General features: G+C 51.1%; 1 protein-coding gene across 1 annotated transcript in view; it reads right to left on the minus strand.

Annotated features, from left to right (window-relative positions):
• LLGL1 (LLGL scribble cell polarity complex component 1) overlaps positions 1-26,620 on the minus strand; it is an 84,226-nt gene that overhangs the window by 54,466 nt on the left and 3,140 nt on the right. Inside the window, exon 2 of the mRNA XM_029055148.2 lies at positions 15,582-15,679. Within this exon, the coding sequence (XP_028910981.1) occupies positions 15,582-15,679 (98 nt within the window). The remainder of the gene's footprint in view (positions 1-15,581; positions 15,680-26,620) is intronic.

Consider the following 26,620-nt stretch of genomic DNA (forward strand, 5'->3'; position numbering starts at 1 on the left):
CTGCCTTGAGCCGGCTACTGCACAGGGCAGGCACGGTGCCAGAGGACCAAAGGACGTGTTGACCCACAGAACCCCGGCTGGGAGCAGCAAGGAAGAGGCCACGGCCAGCAGTGGGGAAGCTTTAGGCGAGAGGCAGTTGGCATCGCTTCCCTTGGGAAGGGCTGACAACTCGCTTCAGAGCCACCAAATACTTCCTCTGGCAGCCACAGCAGAAACATCTGATGGGATCCTCTGAGAAGGGGAGGGGAAAAGGGGCTAACTTGTTGCCTCCTCTGGGAACAAACCAGAAAGACCAGCCAGTTGCAGGCCTCAGGGAATTTGGGAAAGCAGGCACTGGCCTCTAAGCCCTGACCCTGGCCCAGATCTTGTACACAGTGACTAGGGGCAGCTGCTGTGCAGAGTGAACAGCCCCTGAGTCAGTGCCCGGAGGTCTGGAAACTGAGAGGGTGGATCCAAGGGACAGACCGGGAGGCAAAGACAGCAGAAATTCTCCTCCATTACTCCCCGTCCGCTCCGGGGCATGAAGAGAGAGACGATGGATTCTGGCACACCCATCAGAACGGAGTAAGGGGCCGGGCAGACGGCCAGCAGAGCCCCAAGTCCAGACCGCAGTGAAGGTGCCACGGACTGGCAGGGCCCTGCCCCAACAAGACCGGCGATCTTCCGGCCGGCGGCAGCGGAGTGAGCAAGCAGGACACCTGAAGCCATGCATGTGTGTGGGTGTTTGTGTGCGCGCGCGCACGCACACACACGTGATGCCAGTCGCAAGAGGAAAACAGGGGCGAGGGCTGCTGGGTGGTAGTGATGTAGGCACGCCCGCCCTGTCAGCCTGCGTGACCTGGAAGGGATCTGGGCTGTGGGTCGAGGCAGCGACTCCTCGCCTATCCCTTAAAGCACAGGATGAAGAGTGAAGAGTGAACGGAACCCATCACCCACACACGTTCACTTAGACAAGTCCTAGGGGGTCCCTCGGCTCCCCATCTCCCACAGCCCTCGGTATCAACAGCCCTCAGTATGTTCCAGGTTTCTGGGCCTCCTTCCCTAACCACTCAGTAACACGATGTGGCATCGGGAGCTGAGAGGTGCCCCACGAAAGACAGTGGGCACCTTGGCCACATGCCCCTAATCTGCTAGGGAAGGCCCCCTCCCCCACAGCGGCTGCCCCCAGTTCCACTGGGGTAGGTTTCCAGGACTAAGGGGGTTTAACTTCCCTGTGTCTCAGTTACCTCATCTGTAAAATGGGGATTAAGATTGTGAGTCCCGTGGGCAAGAGGGATTGTGTCCAATCTGATTATCTTGGCTCTACCCTAATGCTTAGTACAGTGTCTGGTACATCACTGCAGGTAGGGTATGTGTCCATTGTTTTCACTGTACTCACTCAAGCACTTAGTACAGTGTTCTGCACAGAGTAAGCACTCAATAAATATGTTGGAATGAATGGTACATAGTAAACTTTTAGATACCACCAAAGTGGGGTGAGGGGGCTGGTGGGTGCCAGGACCCAGACTCCTGGGGGCAGGGTAGAGGGAGTGTCCGAGGGCCTGGGACTACAGCACCCTGGTCAGGCTCTATTAGAGAAGCAGCATGGTGAGGTGGATAGAGCAAGGGCCTGAGAATCAGAAGGTCATGGGTTCAAATTCCAGCTATGCCACTTGTCTGCTGTGTGACCCTGGGCAAGTCAATTCACTTCTCTGGGTCTTAGTTCCCTCATCTGTAAAATGGGGATTGAGGCTGTGAGCCCCACGTGGGACAGGGACTATATCCAACCCAATTTGCTTATATCCACCTTAGCGCTTAGTACAGTGCCTAGCACATAGTAAGTGCTTAACAAATACCATAATTATTATTATCATTATCTCAGTTCATTACCTCTGGATAGGGCCGTCTTCCCCACCAACTCCCTAACAGATTAGGCCATTTCAGCCAGGAGCTTCAGGAAATTTCTCCAGGACTGGGAGTCTGGGAAGGAACAGTGCCAAGGGAACAGTGGGGCAACCTGCCATAGGCAGCCAAGTGCATGGCTAAGTTCACTCGCATTCAGCTTCCTGCTTGGAAAAGTTCCCTTAAGGGCCCCAGGTCTCTACCTTAATGATAATAATACTTACAATATTTGTTAAGCGCTCACTATGTGTGGAGAACTGTTATAAGTGCAGGGGTAGATACAAGTTAGTCAGGTCAGATACAGTCCCAGACCCATTTGGGGCTCGCAGTCTAGGTAGGAAGGAGGCTAGGCATTGGACCCCCATTTTACATCTGAGGAAACTGAGGCACAGAGAAGTGACTTGTCCTAGGTCACATAGCAGGCAAGTGGCAGAGCCGGAAATAGTACCCAGGTCCTCTGACTCCCAGGACTGGGCTCTTTCCACTAGTTCACGCTGCTCTACCTTAAGGCGGATCCAACCCAGAGAGGGGACACAGACCTCTCCTCTCACCCAGAGGCTCAGGGCCCAAGTTCCAGAGCCGGCTTTTTGCTTTTAAATTCAGGCCCTACGATCCTCCCTGCCTCACGGCCCGTGAGCAAGGCATTATCCTCGACTCATCTCTCATCCAACCAGCATATTCGGTCTGTCACCAAATCCTGTTGGTTCAACTTTCACAACATCTCTAGAACCCGCCCCTTCCTCCCCATCCAAATTGCTACCCAACTGATCCAAGGCTGGCTAACCTGAAGTGGCGCAGTTCCATTTCAAGGAACAGCACACCAGCAGGAGGAACTGCTCCATGGGCTACTGTTAGCACTCACCCTCGTCTCTTATGTTGTTTTAATGTTTTATTGGTTCATCCGTCCCAATTATCCACTCCTCTCTCCATCCTAGGCTCAGATTGTGAGGCCCTCAAGGGACAGCATCCATGCTTTTTCAGGGATCTGCCAATTCTGTTATAGCGTACTCTTCCAAGCACTTAGTACAGTGCTCCGCACACAACTGGCACTCAATAAAGAAGACGAATTTCCCACCTGTGTACTCTTTTCCAGTACTTAATACAGTGCTCCTTCCACAGTAAGCACTTAGTAAATACCATTATTGCTATGACTACTAGACTTCAAGGAGGTTTCTCCCTCACTGGATTGGATTTGGCTACCCAGGTCCTGCCTCACCCCAGAATCCAAGCTGTCTCTTTGGCGGAATCTAGCCCAAGCACCAACTGCCCATGGTTCCCCTGAGGCAGGTGGACGAGGAGACCGCCGGCCTCATTCCGCTCTGCTCCTCCAAATCCCACAGGCAGGAGCGAACCTCACCTCCCAGAGACGGAGGGAGAGGCACCGAGCAAGCGACGGCTGGACCAGGAGCTGCCGCCTGGCTTTCGTGAGGATTAAAAAGGTTCCTCGCCCACACAATTATGGCTCCCCAAATGAGAGCTTTGTCTTGGCATAAACATCCCCTTGAGAAGAGCCAAGTAGAAGGGCAGGCTTCCCCAAATACCCACCTGGGCAGGGCTGGGAAAGGTCACTCTGACACACAGCTCCACGACACTGGGCAGGCCTCTCCCCTCTTGTGCTCCTGGGGTATGGGGGGCCTTGGAGGAGGCAACACACAGGCAGACGGCCTCTGATGTGACACAGGCTGGCTGCAGGAGACCAAAGGATGCAGCAAGAAGCAGAGTGGCCTCGTGGAAAGAGCCTGGGAATGGGTGTCAGGAGATCAGGGTTCAACTGACCTACTGGGCGACCCGGGGCAAGTTCCTTAACCTTGTTGGACCTCAGTTTCCTCATCTGTAAAATGGAGATAATATGGATTGTGAGCCTGTAAGGGACAGGCACTGTATCTGATCTCAGAACCCTGAATCCACACCGGTGCTTAGCAGAGAGTAAGCTCTTAATAAATGTTACAATTAATAGGCATCCCCTGGCAGCTGCTGCTTTTACCCAGCCAATCTTTAACCATCACCTCTCCAGTCCACCCTCCATCTAAGACTGGCTGGAGAAAGCAAACTGTGCCCTTCTAGACACACAGTTAGGGCTCCCACAGCTGCACTTCTCACAGTAAGAAAAGTGCTTTATTGGAGTAACCTGGGCAACTACTGCTCCAGTCAAGGAGCCCTCTGAAGTAACCTCCCAAAGGACCTCAACACCCCAACACTTGGTAACTCAGCTGGGGTAAATATTTATCCCAATATACCTTCCATCAATGCTGGCATAAAGCTCCGTTATGTGAATATCAAGCGAGAGCTTCACAGGCTTCGCTCCTGAGGGCTTTGGATAATTTTCTTACCACCCAAAGTATCTTAGGATCCACAGCAGGGCAAGCCTCAGAGCGGTTCTTCCAGGCTGAGGGGGGACACCCAACTCGGGAAGTTTCCATCTCAAAAGGACCTTGGAGTCACTTAATAGTGACTATTAAACCTGGGGCCAGGCCATGGCCAGATATCCAGACAATTCAAAAGACGGTCTCAGGCCCAGCTAGATCTCAGAACTCCCCTTATACCAACACTGGCTCCAGGGAGAGACAACTAGAGAAGCAGTGGCCTAGTGGATAGAGCATGGGCCTGGGAGTCAGAAGGACCTGGGTTCTAATCTCAGCTATGTAACTTGTTGGCTGTGTGACCTTGGGCAAGTTGCTTCACTTCTCTGTGCCTGAGTCCGCTCATGTGTAAAATAGGGATTAAGACTGTGAGCCCCATGGATTGTGTCCAGGCTGATTAGCTTTTATCTACCCCAATGCTTAGTACAGTGCACAGCACAGAGTAACCACTCAAAGAGGAAAAAAACCTGAGCAGGGCAGGGGTGGCAGAGAAGACAAATGGCCAAAAGAGGGTGGAGGAAGAAGCCAGAGGAGCATGGCTACCGGCCACTGGGGATATTATATTCATAAGTGCTATGTGCCAAGCACTGTTCTAGGTGCTAGGGTAAATACAAGGTAATCAGGTTGTCCCATGTGGGATAATACTCATTTTATAGATGAGGTAACTGCGACACAGAGAAATTAAGTGGCTTGTCCAAGGTCACACAGCAGACAAGTGGCAGAGGTGGGATTAAAAGGTAGCCATACCTGCAGTCCTCCTATGCTAATTCTGGAAATCTCAGTCCTGCCTCTCTCAATCATTGGTATGTATTGAGCGCTCACTCTGCACAGAGCCCTTTCTCATAAAGGGATAATAGTGCTCACTTGGCTCCTCCCTACCTCCCTGGCCACAGCAAGCCAGGGAAGGAACTCTGGCCCCTGTTCACTCTCATCAATGTTATTTATTGAGCGTTTACTGGGTGCAAAGCACTCTATTTGGGAGAGTTCAATACAACAGACTGGCAGACATGTTTCCTGGCCACATTTTGTCCGGGAAGGATTTCTTCCCTGAGCAAGAAGCCACCCAGGCTCAGGGGACCCATGTGTGTCAGGACCTTGGGGGCAACCTAGGCAGGAGTTCCAGGAGCAGGTCTCGGCCGGTCCTCCCTGGTCCTCTCCCACCTCATCTTGGACACTTCAGTTAGCAGGGGCAGCACTGTGACTCCACAGACCTCAGGTTTAAATCCAGTCCTCCCTCCGACTGCCTCCTCAAATCCCCTTCTGATCCTTCTGCCAGAAGGGAGAAATGAGGCTCCTCCACCCTCATTCTGGGCCAGACTGCCAACTATCAGCCCCTCACAACCTCCGCCTTCCATCCCACATATCTCCCCCAAAACCCTGGAGGGTGCCAACCCCACCAGCTCTCTGAGATCTGTTTATCTTCCATTTCCACACCCTTCCTGCTCCTCCTTCCCGCTCCCATTTCCCTTCCTCCTCCATTCTGGCTCACTGGGGTGTGAAATCACAAGCCGAGCTGAGATGGGGTGATTCTGTTTCCCCAGGCGGCAGCTAGGCAGAGAGGGATCTCTCAGTCCAAGCCTGAGGCCCAGTGAGGGGGAGAAGCGGCAGCACAATAGGAAATAATAAGCTCTGGCCAAACAGAGTTTGGCTGGCAGGCTGCCGTGTCTAATTCCCACCTGAGTATTCTTTCCCAGAGCTTAGTACGGTGCTCGGCACCCAATAAGCACTTAAGTACTATTTCTTCTACCACCACCATCCCTCCCTTCCCTGCCCCAATGCACCCTGCCAGCCACACCATGACTGCTCATTCACTCACAAGACCTAGACCTCCTGCCAAGCCCTTCTGATGCCCTGTGTTGGATTGGTAGAGAGGGCAGAGTTCTAGACCCAGGCCCCTGATGGATCTCCAGGGGCAAGATCTCCCCTGCCTCAGCCATGGCATCTAGAGAAACTGACAGGAAACTTTTGAAAAATAACTGGAGATCATAACTGGGAACTGGAATAAGAGAGGCCTGACCCCAACCCAGCTTCCCACGCCGGCAAGCTCTTTAGCTATATTGAAGGCACATCTCCTCCAAGATGTCTTCCCTGACTAAGCCCTCTTGTCCTTTCCTTCCACTCCCTCTGCATTGCCCTGACTTGCTCCCTTTATTCATGCTCTCTACCAGCCCCAGAGCACTTATGTATGTACATGTCCTTAATTTATTCATATTAATGTCTGTCTCTCCGTCTAGTCTGAAAGCTTGTTGTGGGCAGGGAATGTGTCTACGTATTGTTCTACTATACTTTCCCAAGCACTTAGTACAGTGTTTTGCCACACAGTAAGCACTTAATGATTGAATGAATAGCCCCCTTTCCCTCTGCTCCTCTCCCTCTCCCTTCCCCTCCCCTCAGCACTGTGCTCATTTGTATATATTTTTATTACTCTATTTGGTTAATGAAGTGTACATCCCCTTGATTCTATTTATCATGATTATGTTGTCTTGTTTTTGTCCGTCTGTCTCCCCCGAATAGACTGTAAACCCGTCATTGGGCATGGATGGTCTCTAACTGTTGCTGAATTGTACATTCCAAGTGCTTAGTACAGTGCTCTGCACATAGTAAGCGCTCAATAAATACTATTGAATGAATGAATAAATATGACTGATTAACAACTGGCCATTCAATGCCATGTCTCGAGAATGAGCTCGGCGTCAGACTGGAGTCTGAGAACTGATGGACTGTGGGATCCAGAAGCCCCCCTTCCCGAGGCCCCCACTATTACAAGGCAGAGGGAGGACAGACAGGAAAGAATGAGGGGGGAAGGGAGGGAAGGGAGACAGGGAGAGTAAAGAAAGAGGAGAGGTTTAGACAAGAGAGTTTCGATCCTGTCTAACCCCCTGAGGTGCTTGAGTCAGCAGACTTCCTGCCAGGCAATTACCATCTCCTCTATCTGCCCTGTTCCTGCCCGGCTCCCCCTCGGCTTGGCTTGGAGGAAGCTTCGCTTAGTCTGAAGGATGAGCAAACCACTGGTGAGGGGTGGGGGGGGAGAGATGGAGGAATGGGGGATGGGGACAGTGACTGACAGAGACAGGGAAAACCCCAGGGGGCAGCGGTCCAGGGTGTCTATATATCCACGTGCCATGACCAGAGAGGGCCCTGAGTGGGACGAGAAGCAGTGACAAGGACCAGAGACAACGTTGCAACTTCCCAAGTGAAGCACTTAGAACAGTGCCTGGCATACAGTAAGTAACAAATACCATCGGAAGAAAAAAGGGTGTGAGATTCAAGGAGCCAGAGCCGAGCCAGGGTTCTTCCTCCAAGCGGGGGAGTCTGAGAAAGGGCTGAACTTTGTGGTTGGGGGCGCAACCAGATAGAGGTTCCCGAACTGTGCTGCCCACACCTACATGGCTTTAAACCTCACCAGGGTGTCTGGGGCGGCACCAATTTGGAACTGGTCAGGCACGGATGGGTGGGCTCCTCCCTCAAGCTCAGAGGAGGTGCCCAAACAGCCCGAGGTGGTGGCCTCCAGATGGGGTGGCCCCAGTGGGGGCTCTCTCTTGGCAGCAACACTGCACTATAAATTTGTTAAGGGTAGGGAATGTGTCTGCTACTTCTGTCATATTGTACTCTCCCAGGCGCTGAGTACAGTGCTCTGCACACAGTGAGCGCTCAAAAAATACCACTGATTGGTTGAAAGGGCTGCCCCAGCAGCTGAGCCTGTTCCCTTTCCCTCCCCAGCCAGGGAGGGGGCAGAACTCAGACCCCTCTTGAAAGGGCAGGGAGCCACAGCCACCAGGCAGACCTCGACCAATCCTAAATGGGCCCAAGATATATCCTATTTATTTTGTTAATGAAATGTACATCGCCTTGATTCTATTTAGTTGCCCTTGTTTTTACTAGATGTCCCTCCCCTTGCCATTGCCATTGTTCTTGTCTGTCCGTCTCCCCCGATTAGACCGTAAGCCCGTCAAACGGCAGGGACTGTCTCTATCTGTTGCCGACTTGTTCATTCCAAGCGTTTAGTACAGTGCTCTGCATATAGTAAGCGCTCAATAAATACTACTGAATGAATGAATGAGTCAAACTGCATGGAGAGTTTTCCCTGTCTGAGGCTACCCCGATGTGGTTTCAGCTGGCCCAGGTGGGTGACGTGGACCACAGACGGGAACCGAAATAGGTGAGGCCTGGAGACCAAGAGGCCTGGAGGCCAGGTTTCCACCATTGTCAACTCTGTCAGTTGCCGGTAGACCTGCTGTCAGTAGCTCCTGGAGCCCTCAGGAGCTTGATTGGTTCTTTCCCCGCACCCGGCTCTGTGCTGTCAGTCCAGTCTAGCCCATCCAACGACTCATGCGGGTCCAGAACAAAATCCCTCCTTCCCAGCCCCGTTGTGCCTACCCTGTGTGACTTTGGGCAAGTCACTTAACTTCTCCGTGCCTCAGTTACCTCATCTGTAAAATGGGCATTAAGACTGTGAGCCCCACGTGAGACAACCTCATCACCTTGTATCCTCCCCAGCGCTTAGAACAGTGCTTTGCACATAGTAAGCACTTAACAAATACCATCATTATTATTATTACCCCGCAGCCAGCATGACGTAGGAATTCCAAGTCAAAGCCACCCTGGACCAGAGGCCGGAAGCAAGAAAACGCCCAAGAAGACCAGACCAGACCTACCCCTGCCCTTCCTTCCACAAACCACCTCCATCTGCACCCCCAGAATCCCAGCCTCTACACCCCATCACGCAGGCCACTCGCAGGATCTGGCTGAGGTGGGGTGGGGGGACACCCACTCACCTTCAACAATGGTTCTGCTTGGGGGGAAGCAGGGTGGACAGAGCCCAGCTCCGTAGTGAGGAGGAAGAAATATGAAACTCTTGCTTTGTTGGTTTTGTCTAATAATAATAGGGGTATGTTTTTATGATATTTTTTAAGCATTTACTATGCCAGGCACTGTACTAAGCCCTGGGGTACATAGAAGGTTGTCAGGATGGACACAGTCCTGCCCTACGTGGGACTCATAGTCTTAATCCCCATTTTCCAGATGTGGTAACTGAGGCACAGAAAAGTGAAGTGTACAAGGTCACACAGCAGATAAGTGGTGGAACTGGGATTAGAACCCAGGTCCTTCTGACTCCCATGCCCGTGAGTGCCGGTCACAAGGGATCCAGGACTCTGGATCTGAGGACCTGGGGAGGGGGCCGGTGAGGTCACTGGACAGAGGGAGGAAGAAAGGGTCTGCCCGGTGCACAGGCATCCTCTCTGCTCTCCTAGGCCGATTAGCACGCAGGCTCTGACTCCGTCGGCACCACTTCCCCTAGCAGTGCCAACCGGCAAAGGAAGGATGATGTGTTAATAGCCCTACTAGGATTTGAACCACTCCAAAAAGAAGATTAGAAGAAAGGAGGCGAGAACAGTCTTATGGAAGCAAAGCCCCTCTGCCAAGGGAGGGAGGCACGACAGGAGCAGAATGGTGGCCAGGACCCCAGAAAGAACAAGAAGAAATAATTTAATGAGCACTTCACCCCTGTTTCCGGAGTGAGCTGTTCCAACTGCTCTGGAGACCTCTCAGACTTCAACACCCTGAAGGGGAAGATAGGCAGCAAGCCAGAAGTAAACCTCTAAAGCAGCATGGTCCAGTGGATGGAGCACAGGCTTGGGAGTCAGAAATATCTGGGTTCTAATCCCGGCTCCGCCACAGGCCTGTTGTGTGACCTTGGGCAAATCACTTCACTTCTCTGTGTCTCAGTTACCTCATCTGTTAAATGGGGATTAAGATGTGAGCCCCATGTTGACAGGGACTGTGTCCAACCTGTTTTGCTTGTTTCTATCCCAGCACTTAGAACAGTGCTTGGCACATAGTAAATACTTTACTAATACCACAACTATTATTATTAAAGCAGACCCAGGAGTCTCGGCTCCCAGTTCTTGCTAACATTCCTTCCCACCAATACATTCAAGGAAACTGAGAAGGGAACTCTTGTCCCCTGGGCCACTGACAAAGAGAACTCTTCTGGATAAAACTGTTGATTGGGGAATGGGTTCGGGGAGCTGAAAGCACCCACAATGAGGACAGCCGAAGCTGGGGCAGGCTGTTCCTTGAACTTCACTTCGGGGTATGACAGGAAGGAAGATATTTATTTCCTGTGCATTGTGAGAGACCACTGCCTGCTAGGCCTCACCATGGAATTGCTACCCATTTGCCAACCCAGTTCTTCTCCTGAATCTGCCTGCTCACTGGTCCCAAGACTGGGGAGGGTCACTTCCACTTCACCTCACTACTCATCTAATACAACCCAACCCGGACATTGTACATCTCTAATGCCAACCTTCTTGATCATACCTCGATCTCGTCTATCTCGCTGCCAACCTCTCATCCACATTCTGCCTCTAGCCTGGAAGGCCCTCCCTCCTCATACCGAACAATTACTCTCCCCCTTCATAGCCTTACTCAAGGCACATCTCCTCCAAGAGGCCTTCCCTAAGCCCTCCTTTCCTCTTCTCCCACTCCCTTCTGCGTCACCCTGACGTGCTCCCTTTATTCATCCCTCCTCCCAGCCCCACAGCACTTATGGACACATCTGTAATTTACGTTAATGTCTGTCTTCCCTTCTAGATTGTAAGGTAGTTGTGGGCAGGGAATGTGTCTGTGTATTGTCATATTGTACTCTCCCAAGCGCTTAGTACAGTGCTCTGCACATAGTAAGTGCTCAATAAATACCACTGAATAATAATAAGAATGGCACTCATTAAGTGCTTACTATGTTCCAAGCGCTAAAATAGATACGAGTTAATCAGGTTGGACACAGTTCCTTTCCCACTTGGGGCTCAAGATCCCAGATCACACAGCAGACAGGTGACGGAGTCTGGATTAGAACCCAGGTTCTTCTGACTTCCAGGTCCGTGCTCTATCCACTAAGCCACGGTGGACCAGACTCCAAGGAACCCCTCAGCCTCCACCATCCGAGCAGACATCCGGAAGCAGTAGAGTTTCCAGACTGGAAACACCAGACAGGGCTCCATCCACTGGAGGTGACTCCCCCACTCCCCTAGGCCAGCCAGCCAGCATCAGACACCTGCATGGGGCTCGAGGCCCTGGCAGGAGACGTCAGAGACTGGCAGAGCACTTCCCAGCTACAAGTGCCCACGGGGAGTACACACGCTGTTCCCCAGCCCAGCGGAAGAGTGAAGTATGATAACCGAAAAGGCCGAGGCGGAGGGGCGCCCTAGCCCCGGCCTCGTGACCTGGGCCAGTTTGGCTTGGCAGAGAGCCGGGCCATTTGCCTTGGCCTCCGGGGGTCGGAGAGGGAGGGGCACGCTCTCAGCTGCTTGCTGGGGCTGACCCCACAGGCGCCACTCACAACGGGAAGGGGAAAATGCCCGCTTTGTGTGGAGCCGGCCCGGGGCCCACTCGGCCATACAGGAACCCCGATTGTGCCTGCGGCAGCCGGACCCTCCCCCCCCGCAACAGCAGCCTGGGCAAGGGGCCGGGAGTGGTGCCAGGAGGAACCCAGGGGGGAGAGGAGGAAGAAGGGAGAACGAGAGAAAGAGTCGGGGGATGGAAGAAGGGGACAAAATTCTGAGAAAAGGGACCAGATCCCTACTGGAGGCATAGTGGAAAGAGGGCAGAGCTGAGAGTCAGGAGGCCTGCTTCTAATCCTGGCTCCGCCACTTGCCTGATGTTGACCTTGGACAAGTCACTTAACTTCTCTGGGCCTATTTTCCTCATCTGTAAAATGGGGATTAAATACCTGTTCTCCCTCCCCATTAGTCTGTGAGCCTCAGGTGGGACAGGGATTGTGTCTGATCTGATGGCATTATATCTACCCCAGTATTTGAGACAGAGTTTGGCATGAGTGCTTAATAAATACCATAATAATTATTATTATACCTCCCTACTCCCTGGAGCAGGGCTCTGAGTCAGGGGACAGTGTCCTGGGAATGGAAAGCAGCCTATCACGGGAGGCCAGGAGAATCCATACATCTACCTCCTCACCAGCTCCAAAACAGCCACTACCACGAAGACAGCACAGCTGGACTTTGCTGCCCGTGACCATCACGGAGCCAGGGTACATCACTAACTCTCCCCCTGCCTCTGATTTCCCAGCCAGGGAAATCCCATCCACTTTCCAAGCTCCATCCACCTAAAGGGGGTGGAGTGGGGACTGGCTCTCTCCTAGGAAAAGAAGCCCGTGGCTCACATCTCACTCCCATGGCAGATTAAGGCAACAGGTTCTGCTTCAGGTACTGACACGGGGCCAACACCCTGCCCTCCTCCCTCCACACCCTCCCAGTCACCCAGCTCCCCCCGCCCCCTTCCTGCCACAATGGGGCCTCGCCATTCCAGGCAAACTACAAGGCCCCAACCCTGACCCCCTTGCGCACATCCCAAAGCTGCCCTTTGGCTTTCTGGGGGAACTGGGTCCTAGAAAGGCGAGAAGGGAGGGAAAGACTCACACGGTTGAGAGAGGTAGTTAGGAAGAGAGGAAGATAAGTTAAGAAACCCCAGCGGGTCAGGAGCTCCAGAGATGGAGACACCTGGAAGGCACTAGGGCCCGGCTTGTAGCCGGCCTCTGACCTCCTGAGACCGGATCGCCTCAGCCCACACTGCAATTTCCTCTCCTAACCATCAATTTCTGCTGCTTAAATAAGTTCCATGTTGACATGCTCCCTCCTGGCCCTCCCTCCTCCCCCTCCTGGCCCATCACCTCCTGATGAAGTCCACCTGGATCCCCCCCAACAGTCTCTCTGTTTTCCAGGAGGTGGTGGGAAAGTAGCAGAGGCTGGGGTCTGGAGCCACAGAACTGCCACTGACCTTCAGGGTCACTTCGAGTAGACAGTGCTTGGACTGAGGCCATTTGGAAGACTCCAGGCCTGAGCAGCCTTCAGCAATGATCTGACTTTAGGAGATTCAGCTGAGCTTGCCCCACTGACCACCCCAGACTGGAGTTCCAGGACTTATCCCCCTTCTTCAACCTTTTCCCAAGTAGTTTAGTCAGAGTGCGAGGACCTAAGACAGGCACCTATCAATCAATGGTATTTACTGAACCTTACCTTTATTCATCCCCCTTCCCAGTCCCACAGCATTTACGTATCCGTAATTTATTTACTTATATTAATGTCGGTCTCCCTCTCTAGATTATAAATTTCTTGTGGGCAGGGAATGTGGCTGTTTATTGTTATACTGTAGTACTCTTCCAAGTACTCTTCTTAGTACAGTGCTCTGCACACAGTAGGCGATCATTTAAATTATTACTTCAGTTACCTCTTCTCTAAAACGGAGATTAAGACTGTGAGCCCCAGGAACATGGATTGGGTCCAACCTGGTATCTATTCCAATGCTACTAAAGTGCCTGCCTTGCAGCAAGCATTTAAATACCATAGAAAAAAATATCAGCACCAGGGTCCTGCAGCACAAAATTTTAGCCCCTAAAGGGGAAAAGAGAAGGAGAACAGGGGTGGGGAGAGGGGGAAGAGGATGCTTTCTTGATGAAGAGAGATATAGGATAGAGCCGCTGCTATTCAGAGAGACCAGATGGAAGCAGCAGATGGAGAGAATGAAACTGCCCCCACTTTCCAAGGAATGAACACTATTCACAGACTCCCGTCAAGGCCAAAGCCCTTTCAGATTAAACAGCTGAACCCAGAGGTGGGGGAGAAAGACAGGGGCCTTGTCCTAACCCCATCTCCACTCCCTGCCCTGGAATGACTTGGCTTTCACCAAAGACCCAAGGCAGTTTCCACTGGGCCTGGTGGGAAACGGAACATTTGGTGGGGGTGGGTGTCCAGCTCCCTAGCCCCCCACGCCCCACCTCAGAGGTGTCAGACAGTGACAGAGGCCAAGCTGTCTCTCTCAGGCAGTCAGGTGGCTTTCCCCGCTGCTCAATCAGGACTTTCTTCCCCTCAAATCCCAAACTTGGTTTCTATGACAATGGCGCATCCTTGGTAACCACATTGGCGGACTGGAGCTCGGCACCAGTTTGGTCTGGATTGGCCAGAGCCCCAGAGCTCATCAATCATTCCCATCCCCTTCCATGGTAGAGGAGCCCCCACCCCCCTCTGGTTGCCAGGATTCCAAAATCAGCCTCCCTTAACCCCATCCCAGACAGCCAGAGGAACAGCTGTCTAAGGCAAGCCTCCCTTCCCCTCAGGCTGTTGGGCTGGAAGGATACTGTACTCTCCCAAGCGCTTAGTACAGTGCTCTGCACATATTAAGTGCTCAAAAAATATAACTGAATAAATGAACCTCAGAGGTCACTGCCTCTATTCCATAGGCCCAACCACATCTGAATCTGAAACACCTGACATCACTTGCCTGCTTGGGCAAATCACTACTTCTGTGAGCCTCGGGTTCCTCATCTGAATAATGGGAGTGAAATACCTTTTCTCACTCCCTCGCAGACCGTGAGCTCCATGTGGGACAAGGATTGTGTCCGACCCGATTATCTTGCACCTCTCCCAGTGTTCCACAGAGTGCACGTGGCACAGAGCGGAAGCTAAGTAAATACCGCAATTTTCATTCTTGACTTCATCAGCACCAACAAGTGGCAAGAGCAAAGGCTTGCTTGGCCTGCTGGGAGTCTGATCCTTTAGCCCTGAGGGAATTTCCTGGGGGGTTGGAGGGATTGGCGCTCTACAGCCTTTACAGTAAGGCTATAGAGAAACTCTTCCATGCACCCATTCTATTCTCAGAAAGGAGGAGGCTGACACCTAGCACACAGATAAGGTCTCCACTTCCTCCCCGGCACAAAAGTTCTCTTTTCCCAAGAGCGGGGTTTTCATAAAATGGCCTCTGGTTTCTCAGCCCCAATAAGCCCTGCCAGCATGGCCAGGGCCACACATCTCAGGCACCAAGGCAGGCAACATCCAAGACACGAAAGCGTCCCCACCCCCTCGTGCCACTGGTTGGGAAGCTGGGGCTGGTCAGAAACAGAACACTTGAAAGTCTATTTGTTAGGGTGAGCACAATGCTACAGATCAACACATGCACTTCTTCTCTGTCCTTGTCCTTTGAGACATGTGATCACACACACAACCACTCCCGCCGCCCACATGGCTCCCCATGTCCTTTGAGACACACAGATGAACCACCTATCCCCGAATGGAAAGTCACTCACATTTTCCCCAAACAGGTGCAGGTCAGGGTTGGCAGAGACCCAGGGGACTGCTGCATGCCACTGGATGCCCCCCACCCCTGCCATGACAGTTTCCACACCAAGTCCTTGACCTAACAAACCAAGGGAAGGGAGAGCAAAACCCCCTCATCGCCCTAAGGGAGAGTTGGGAAGCTGACACCAGCTAAGTTTTCTTACCTCCCAGCGCTGTTTGGACTTAAACCCTCATGTCAGAGGGGAAAGGATACACCTTGACGGCTCCAGACTTGGTGCCAATAGCCATGATGCGGAGCTTGGGATCATAGGCCAGGGAGCTGGGCTGATTGGGAAATCCATGTTCCACCGTCTGAGGAGGAAGAAAGAGGAAATGATCATGTTTCAATTCCAGGAAAGCAGCCCCAAAGACCTTTAAGAAAGCCTATACTTGGAATCTAAAGCAGGAAATCAGATGCGTGGACACACACACACACACACAGTGCTCTACACTGCCAACCTCTCTAGACTGTAATGTTCCATCCCTCTCCCTGCCTGCAGCACCTTGTGACACAGTCCTTGTCCCACGTGGGGCTCACAGTCTTAATCCCCATTTTACAGATGAGGTAACTGATTTAAGTGATTTGCCAAGGACACACAGCAGATGAGTGGCAGATCTGGGATTAGAACACAGGTCCTTCTGACTTCCAGGCTGGTGCTCTATTCATTGTGATTCAGTTACCTCATCTGTAAAATGGGGACTAAGACTGTGATCCCCTGTGGTCCAATCTAATTAATTTGTATCTTCCCCAGCGCTTAGTCAGTGCCTGACACATAATAACTGCTTAACAAATACCATTAAAAAAAAATTAGCAGACACTATTCCTGCTCTTAAGGAGATGACAGTCCAAAGGGGAAAGCACACTATAGTTAGTCTGAAGGCAGGTCCTAAGCCGAAACCAGATCTTACCTGGAAGGGACTCTGAAGTTATTTGGCTTATCCCCCTGCCTCCAAGTGGGACCACGCCTTAACCAACCCAGTCAGATCTGAGTTTGGGGAAGTTCTGAAGAACTGTCAGCAGAACTGGGGAGCCCCTCTGAAGAGCTGGGTCAGGTCCTGGGCCAAACCCATACTTCTTTAGGGTGCCACGTGAAGACGGGCAGAGTCAGTGTAGGCCTCGGGGCAAGATAAGCTTTTTGGGGGGGGGATGGACCCTATCCTCAGCTCTCCCACACAAGCTGATTCCTCCCCATTCAATCAATCGTATTTATTGAGCGCTTACAGTATGCTAAGCACTGTACTAAGCACTTGGAAGAGTACACTATAACAATAAAAACAGACACATTCCCTACCCATAACGTCCTCCCCACTTCAGGTCAGGCAGCTGGTAGGGCTTAACAGGCTTAAAAGAGCTTCTGACCCTAGCTGGGGGAGGCGGGAAGAAGGGAGAGCCGGGGAGCTGCAACATGTCTTTTTCCCACACAACTCAGGTGGAGATCCTTTGGAATAGGTTCCAGATCTCTCTGGAGAGGCTCCATTTTTTGGTTCGGTCATCTGGACAGGGAGTGGAGGGAAGGGTAGATGAGGGAGATCCAAGTAGCTGAGGCAGGAAGTGTACTTCCTGCAGGTCCCAATCACCCACCCAGGCTCCTCTGGGCATCATTCTTGTGGTTCCATCCAGCACCATGTCTCTTTCGGCTTGATTTCCCAATACATCCTTTTAGGGCATTCCGACTTTATCTCTTGGGGGTCAGGGTCAAACCAAAGGGATTCACGTGCCAAGGGAAATGAGGAAAAGTCCAAAGACTTTCTTCCGGCTCCTGCACATCCGATCCTCCTTCAGAGCTCTAGCCAGTGACTCAACCTTCATTCCAGCCAGAACCCAGGGACAACCAAGCCCTTCCAGCCCAGATCAAATGGAATGGGCCAAAACAAAGTTAGATGAGCCAGTCTGAGGGTGCTGGGGGCTGGGACCCCTGACATTTTGAGTCTATAATAATAATAATGGTATTCGTTAAGCACTTACTGGGTGCCAGGCACTCTTCTAAGCAACGGGGTAGCTGCAAGTTAATCAGATTAATAATAATAATAATAATAATGGTGGTATCTGTTAAGCGCTTACTATGTGCAAAGCACCGTTCTAAGCGCTGGAGGGATACAAGGTGATCAGATTGTCCCATGTGGGGCTCACAGTTTTAATTCTCATTTTACAGATGAGGTAACTGAGGCACAGAAAAGTTAAGTGACTTGTCCAAAGTCACACAGCTGGCAAGCAGCGGAGCCGGGATTAGAACCCATGACCTCTGACTCCCAAGCCCGGGCTCTTTCCACTGAGCCACATTAGACACAGTCCCTGTCCCACATGGAGCTCACACTCTCATCCCCATTTTACAGATGAAGAAACAGACACAGAGAAGTTAAGTAACTTGCCCAAGGTCACACAGCAGACATCTGGCAGAGCTGGGATTAGAACCCAGGTCCTAACCTGGGATAAAGAGGTTGTGTGCTCCCAAATTGCCAGTGACCTCAGTTCTTAACTGCACCTCCCAATAGTCCAAAAGGGTAAAGAAACACACTCCAGGCTCCCTTCATGTCCAGCCTGGTGTTCCCGTAGGATCGAGCCAGGCCCGGCCCCCAGGCTCCAGCCCACAAAGCCATCCAACTCTCTGTGGAGGAAAAGGGCACCAAGGAGCCAAAACATGGCTCCCTGGGTGCCGCTTGCCACATTAGCCCAGGCAAGCGGGGAGGTGTGGAGGAAGGGCGGTAGGTGCTCTCGTTGTGCTACAGGCGACATCTCGCCCTTGCGGCCTTCCTAAAGCAGAGGTGCCAGATGGTTTCGCAGCACCACCCTCTCTCGCCCCCCAAAAGGTGCCGCAGAGTGCAAAGCCCTAGTGCAATCAGGACCTGTAAAAAAAAAAAAAAAAACAACAACAACAAAAAACCCACATCGGGTCCTGGGCTGGATGGCGGGTGATTTTGGCGCTCAGCAGACTAACAGATAGCTCTCTGTATGGGAGATTGCGAGTTTAAACCAGCGCAGAGGGAGAGGCAGCAGGAGGATGGAAGAGAAGGGCTGAAGGACTGGAGCCAGAGAGAGGAGCTGGCTCTCTGGACACAGATCGAGCCGGAAAGGACGAAGAGTGCCGGGCTCTGACACTCAGAAAGACAGAAAGACAGGGATCCGTGAAAGAACCCTGACACTGAGCTGGATCTTTGCCTCGATGGTATTTATTGAGCCCTTACTGTGTGCAGGGCACTGGACTGGGCACTTGGGAGAGTACAATGCAACAGAGTTGGTAGACGTGTTCCCTGCCCATGAGGAGCTTATAGTCTAAAGGAGGAGAAAGTCATTAAAATAAACTACGGATACTTACTTAAGTGCTGTAGGGCTGAAAGAGAGGGGAATAAAGAGTACAAATACTCTGGGAGAAGAGGCACGGCCTAGTGGAAAGGGCAAGGGCCTGGGAGTCGGAGGACCTGGGTTCTAATCCCGGCTAATAATGCCAGGACAACGCAGAAGGCAGACGGAGTAGGGAAAATGAGGGCTTAGCCGAGGAAGGCCTCTTGGAGGAGATGAGATTTTAATAAAGCTTTGAAGGTGGAGAGTGTGGTGATCAGTCATATATGAAGGAGGAAGTTTCTGGACAGAGAGAGGACATGGGCAAGGGGTTGGCAGCAAAATAAATGAGATAGAGGTACAGTGGAGTAGGTTGGTGTTAGAGAAGCAGAGTGAGCGTGCTGGTTTGAAGTAGGAAGTCAGTGTGGTAAAATAGGAGGTGGTGGGCTGATTGAGTGCCTTAAAGCCTTTGATAAGGACTTTCTGCTTGATGCAAAGGTAGATGGGCAACCACTACAGGTTTTACAGGAGTGGGGAAACATGGACTGAATTTTATTTCATTTTTTTTTAGAAAACTGAAATGATTAGCAGAGTGAAGTATGGAGTAGAATGGTGAGGGACAGGAGGGAGGGAGGTCAGCGAGGAGGCTGATTCAGTAGTCAAGGCCTCCTTTCCCCTCAGGGACCACAGGCTTCCGGACTAGCCATTAAGTAGCGATTCGGCCTCCCACCAACTTCCACCAGCAATTCTGGAGCTCGTCACTCCTCATTACTCCCAGCACAAGGGGCTGACTGGGGAACAGAAAGCAGGAGGGGAATGGCTTTTTTTTAAATATTTGTTAAGCACTGGACTAAGCGCTGGGGTAGATACCACTTGGTCAGACTGGATACAGTCTCTGTCCCACATGGGGCTCACAGTCTTAATCCCCATTTTACAGATGAGGTAACTGAGGCACAGAGAAGTGAAGTGACAAGGTCTCACAGCAGATAAGTGGCAGAGCCGAGATTAGACCAAGTCCTTCTGAGTCCCTGGCTTTGGCTCTGAAATGGAAGTACCCCATCACTTACCTCAACCCCCCATGACCCCAAAGGGCTTAGGGGATTCCAGGGCAGGCAACAGCCAGCCAGGGTCCAAGATAGAAGATTCGGGAAGCCAGGACAACTTGAGGACCAGGGTAAGAGTGAAGCCCAACACGAGGGCAATGACCGTCATTTTATTCTACTCCCACTGTCCCCCCACCCTGGTTGGCTGCTGGAAAGTCTAAGCAGTGGGTCCTCGCTTCCCCACACTTATTGTTAAATTGTATGCTCCCAAAAGCTTAGTACAGTGTTTTGCACACAGTAAGCACTCAGTAAATATGAGCGAACTTTGGACTCCTAACCCTGAAGGTCTTAGGGTGGCAGCCACTGGCTTCCCCTCCAGAGCAGGCCCAGAGACCCCTGGGATAACAACCCAAGAGCCAAACCACAGGCAAGCAGAGGGGAGGTCCAAACCAGAGCTCGAAGTTTTTAAAGAAGCACACATCAAGCGCCACAGTTCAGCAGAGGATAAACAAGGAGAGACGCTACACTAGGTCTCATGGCTCAGTGGGAGGCAGTGGGCAGGGAAGTTGGGGGCTCTGCCCACTATTAGGAGATCTCGGGCAAGCCACCCCTACCTCTCCGGGCCACGGTTAGGGAAAGGCATTACCCACATCACAGGGCAGGGAAGAGCAACTCCCAGGCAAGAGTGCCACAGGCCAAAAGCAGGGCAGGGCTGCAGAAATGCCAATTAACTGGGTCCTGGTTGGGGGGTGGGGGGGGAATGTGACCCTATTCTCCCTTGCTGGCTTGGCTCTAGGCCATAGCCACCCTGCCACTAGCACAGCAACAGACTCGCTGGCAACCAATGCTCTGCAGGCTCAGGATCCAGTCTGCCCCAAACCCAGCAGGGCAGGGGGCGGCATGGGATAGGGCAATCAAAGCAGGGTCCAAACTGAGTTCAGTTTCCCAGATCTCCCGAGAGTCTCACTTTGGCAGAGGTGACCCTGTTCTCCCCAGAAATGAGCCAGTCTGCTTTTAGCATTAGTGGAGAACAAGCAAAAGCTTCGATCTCAAGGAACTGCAGAGAGTGGGGCAGCAAAGGCCAGAGATGCACTTGGCTCCTCCGGCAATTTTAAATGCGGGGATCCTGGGGAATCTCCACTATCAGCTATGGGGTGGAGAGTTGGGGGGTGGGGGAGGCCCTTTCTGGGCAATGGAGCTGGGGTAAGGAAGAAGTGTGGCCTGGTAGAAAGAGCATGGACCTTGAAGTCTGCCGCCTCCCTGCTCTATGACCTTGGCTAAGCCACTCAACTTCTCTATGCCTCAGTTTCCTCATATGTAAAATGGGGGTTATATACCTGTTTTCCCTCCTCCTTAGACTGTTTGCCCCCTGTGGAGCAGGGACTATGCTTAATCCAATTAGTTATCCTTTATCTACCACCCTGCTTTCAGCCCCACAGCATTTGCGTACATATCCGTAGTTTATTTTAATGTCCGTCTCCCCCTCCAGACTGTAAGCTTTTTGTGAGCAGGGAACATGTCTACCAACTCTGGTATATTATACGCTCCCAAACACTTAATACAGTGCTCTGCACAGTTACTCTGTGTAATAAATACCATTGATTGATTGACTGCAGTCCTTGGCACATAGCGAGGGCTTAACAAATACCACAATTATTATTATTATCACCATCAACATCATTAAGGAAACACTCCTCACCATCCACCCACTCCTTTTGAAGCAGTCTCCCAGGACAAATATCTCCTGGTTGAGTTGGGAGGGAGGAAAAAACCTGGCCTTAAATCTATTCACCAATCCCAGCTTAAAACCAGAAATCATTATTCACAGAAATATGGTCATTAGGTTTTGCAACAGAGCCCAGGGAACTGGGAGTGGGCTGGGCCAACTCCCGCTGGCTCTCCAATTCCTACTCTAAATAAGAAAGAGGTAAAGAATGAAACCCAGTATTTCAAAGCAAGAATCAAGAGGCCCTGGGGATCCCATTTCCTCTGATCGCTGGAGTCTCCCATGGATCGGAGGCCGGAGCTGCAGGTCTGGTTTTCTCCCTGGCGCTGCGCATAGGCCCTGCTAGACACGGCAGAGGAATGAGCAATCAGACGGACAGTCAACCCCCTCATCTCCAACCCACGATGCTCCTGTCTCCGCTCGTCCTGTCTCCGCTTGCCATCCCTGTTGGCTGGCGAGAGTGCCACTGGGAGAAGAGGCACGGCCTAGTGGAAAGGGCAAGGGCCTGGGAGTCGGAGGACCTGGGTTCTAATCCCGGCTCTGCCACTTGTCTGCTGTGTGATTTTGGGCAAGTCGTTTCACTTCTCTGGGCTTCAGTTACCTTATCTGTAAAATGGGGATTAAATCCTACTCCCTCCTACGTAGCCTGGGAGCCCAGATGTGGAACAGGGACTCTGTCCCAACTGATTAACCTGTACCTACCCCAGTGCTCAGAACAGTACCTGGTACATAGAGAAGCTGCGTGGCTCAGTGGAAAGAGCACGGGCTTGGGAGTCAATGGTCATGAACTCGAATCCCAGCTCTGCCACTTGTCAGCTGTGTGACTGTGGGCAAGTCACTTAACTTCTCTGTGCCTCAGTTACCTCATCTGTCAAATGGGGATTAACTGTGAGCCTCATGTGGGACAACCTGATTACCCTGTATCTACCCCAGCGCTTAGAACAGTGCTCAGTACATAGTAAGCGCTTAACAAATACCAACATTATTATTATTACATAGTAAGTGATTAACTGTAATTATCACTATAATTATCCTCTATGATTAGGTCTTTAAACAAAGCAAGGAGTTCAGGTGAAGGTTTGTGGAGCTTATCTACAGGGAGATTCCCAGTGACACCAACATTCCCAAGGCTCCCTGCTTCCCATGCAATAATATGGAGGGGCAGTACAGCCAAGATCCTGCTTTCAATAATTTTACTTCCCTTTCACCCATAAAGCGTGGCTCCCCAGACCCTCTTGATCATCTCCCTGCGTTTTTCCTGGAGCAAGAGACTCCTGTTCTTGTAATGAACTAGAGTTCTTCCCTCTTCCCCAGATGGTCCCATTCCCTTAGACTGTGAACCCCACTGTGGACCAGGGGCTGTGCCTGATTGATTGGATTATAGCTTATCTACCCTGGTTTTAGCACATAGTTAGCGCTTAACAATTACCACAATTCTTATTATTTCTAGAAGATTAGGCCTAAGGAAAGGAGATTGAAGAGGACAAAGCCAGAGAGGGGTAGAGATGGGAATGCCCAACTCTTCATCGTCTCTCTATATGGCATAATGAGGTAAAACCGGGGATCGAGAGGGTACGTGAGGGTCCCGCCCGCAAGAAGCCTAGAAGACAGTGGACAGAGCAATAAGATGGACATGGCAGTAACTTCTGTTAACCGCATGCTTTCCCTTCACTTGGTCTCCTGATGAGGGTGCCTCAATTTCCCCCAGGCTCTTCCTTCCAGGGACTCTATAAGGAAAAAAAGGTCAAGAAAAGTATGGGTTCTACATGAATTACACGAGGTTCTGTTATTGCTACACTGATAAAAGGAAATCCCCAGAAGTCTGTGTGCTTCGGGAGGGAGGGACTTTAGCAGCTCCGGTCAGGTGGGCAATTTGTAACCTCCCTGGGGCCAAAAAACTCCACCATTTTGGTCAATTAATCGTATTTATTGAGCACTTAGTACAGTGCTCTGAATACATTAAGAGTTTGGGAGAGTACAATATAGCAGAGTTGGTAGACACATTCCCTGCCTACGGTGAGCTCACAGTCTAGAAAAGGAGGCAGACATTAATATAAATACAAAGGGCTTGTTTGAGCCTTTGGGGAAAAAAAAAGATTAGTATCAGTTCAGGTTGTGCGGTTGGTGACCAATTACTCCCTCAGACTCAGCTAGCCTCCTGGCCCCGAAACCCAGTATCCTACACTCATCAATTTGTAGCCCCATGGTTTCCATCGGCAGAGGGACTAGCCCCTCAACTTGATGGCTAGCTTTACGCAACTACTTCCCGGCAGAAAAGGCTCTTCTTCTCTGGGCTACAAGCTGGGCAGGGAGTCCCCCCGGCACTGGTGCCCAGTAGGTTGGGAGATTCCAGCCATAACAGAGAACAGCTGAGAGAAGGGAAAGGAAGAGAAACTACCGAAAGATGACCCAACCACTCTGGGTGGAAAGGAGGGATCCAGCAGGGGAGAATCCAAAAATAAAGAGCCCCTGTACATCCCTCCCTCCTGCAAAACACATCCAGATTCTGCCTTATAAGTCAGCCAGGTATGTGCCAAAGCTGTCACTTGCCCCTTCCTGGAAAGAGCTGTGTCCTGGGGCCTGGTGTAAATCCTTATAGACTGGTTTTGTTCAATGGGTGGGGAGAGAAGGGAGGTTGAGTCACTGCCAGTGGCTTCCTGAGAACCCGCAGATGATCTTTCTGGGTAAAGGTTTTCGTGGAGCAGCTCTCCCCAACCCGACTATCCCATAGCACCTTGCCCTCCACCACTTCTCACCCCACAGGTAAAACTTTCTTCCTCTCGGCAGCAACCTGCAGTGGGGGGAGCTGGGTGTGAGTGCCAGGCCAGTTTCAGGATAATAATAATAATGGCATTTGTTAAACACTTACTACATGCCAGCCACTGTACTAAGTGCTGGGGTGGATACAAGCCAATCAGGTTGGACACAGTCCCTGTCCCACATGGGACTCACAGTCTCAATCTCCATTTTATTCATTCATTCATTCATTCAATAGTATTTATTGAGCGCTTACTATGTGCAGAGCACTGTACTAAGCGCTTGGGATGAACAAGTCGGCAACAGATAGAGACAGTCCCTGCCGTTTGACGGGCTTACAGTCTAATCGGGGGAGACGGATAGACAAGAACAATGGCAATAAATAGAGTCAAGGGGAAGAACATCTCGTAAAAACAATGGCAACTAAATAGAATCAAGGCGATGTACAATTCATTAACAAAATAAATAGGGTAACGAAAATATATACAGTTGAGGGAACTGAGGTGAAGTGAAGTGCAGTGCCTTGTACAAGGTTATCATTATTATAATAATAACAATTATGGCATTTGTTAAGCACCTATTATGTGCCAAATACTGTTTTAAGTGCTGGGGTAGATACAAGATAATCAGGTTGGACACAGACTCTGTCCCACATGGGGCTCACAGTCTCAATCCTCATTTTACAGATGAGGGAGCTGACACCCAAACAAGTGAAGTGACTCCTCCAGGGGCACACAGCAGACAAGTGGCAGAGTCGCATTTAGAACCCAAGACCTCCTGATTCCCAGGCCGCTGCTCTATGCTTTAGGCCATGCTGCTTCTCACTAGTTCCCACGCAGCTCCTAGGAAATCCATCTGACCTCTAAGCTACTCAAATGAAGGTCCATGCCACACATCAACTCCGGGCAGAGCATGTCCTAGGAATTCCCAGAGAAGCGTAAGATCCCACCCTGGAGGAGCTCCCCATCTATCAGGAGAGGTGGGGACAGAGCCATAAACAGTACTGGCCAAGACGAAACCGGGAGCCAGGGAGTGGGGGGGGGGGGGGGGGGTCGGAGTTTTAATCGGGAAAAGCCGAAGCCAGGCATCAATCAAACAGGTCCCAGCAGCACTGCCTTCAGGGGTTGTCAGGGTGAAACCCTGCATGGCCAGAGGCTGTGATTCAGTTTGTGAGATCATTCATTCCAGGATGGTGTAGACTCATGCCGCATTCACTCAGATTTCTTGTCCCAAATAGATTTTTTTTAAAGGCACAGCCAATACATTGAGGGAGGTTAAGATCCCCCAAACCCAAAGTTTGTTAAATGCAAAGATCCCCAGAACAAAGGTCATTAAAACTACAAGCCTCTCACCCCCAAACCTAGAGTCTTTTGTTTCACCCAGCCCCCATTTCACACTCAATTTCATTAATCAAGGAAATGACACTTTAACCAAGTGATTAACTCCAAAGGAGGAAAAAAAAGAAACACACAAAGTGTCACCTTTAGCCTCCGTTTGCCCCACTGGTTTACAGGCAAAACAAGCAAAACTTCTGAGGAGTCAATACAAAAAATCTGAATGGCCTTTCCTTCTATTAACCAGGAGTCTAGTATATAGATAAGCTTCTCTTTGCCAGGAGGGGAGGGGAAAGGAGTTTTAGTGCACAGCAAGACTTTCAGCCCAAGGGCTACTTGAGTAGTCCGTGGGGAGGTGGGAAAAAAAGTCAGTGATTTCCCTTCTTCATCCCTCCAACAAAGCAAAGTCTCAGACTCACGCAAAAGGGGAGAAGGGACTACAACTCTCTTCCTACAGTCTCCCCACCAGGAGGATGGGGAAACTCATGAAGCCTGCCAGGGGGGCCAGAGGCAATGGAGCATGGCCTAGAGGATAGAGCAAGGGCCTGGGAGTAGGAATCATTCAATCACTGGTATTTATTAAGCACTTCATTCAATCGTATTTATTGGGTGCTTACTGTGTGCAAAGCACTGCACTAAGTGCTTGGAAAGTGCAATTCGGCAACAGATAGAGATAAGCTCTACCCAACAATGGGCTCCACAGTCTGGGGGCTGGGGGGGTGGGAGGCAGCACTTACTGTGTACAGAATGCTTTATTAAACACTTGGAAGAGTACAATATAGCAACACACACATTCCCTGCCCATAATGAGTTTACAGCCTAGAGAGAGAGACATTAATATAAATAATGGATAATAATAGTATTTGTTAAGTGCTTACTACATGCCAAGCACTGTGCTAAGCACTGGGGTAGACACAAGGTGATAAGGTAGCCCACAGTGGAGCTCACAGTCTTAATCCCCATTTTACAGATGGAGTAACTGAGGCACAGAGAAGTTAAGGACTTGCCCAAGGTCACTAGGCAGACAAGGGACAGAGCCAGGATTAGAACCCATGTCCTCTGACTTCCAAGCCCGTATTCTTGCCACTAGGCCATGCTGCTTCTCTATGTACATAA

The sequence above is a fragment of the Ornithorhynchus anatinus genome, chromosome 2, assembly GCF_004115215.2.
Source record: "Ornithorhynchus anatinus isolate Pmale09 chromosome 2, mOrnAna1.pri.v4, whole genome shotgun sequence".
In the NCBI taxonomy this organism is placed as follows: Eukaryota; Metazoa; Chordata; class Mammalia; order Monotremata; family Ornithorhynchidae; genus Ornithorhynchus; species Ornithorhynchus anatinus.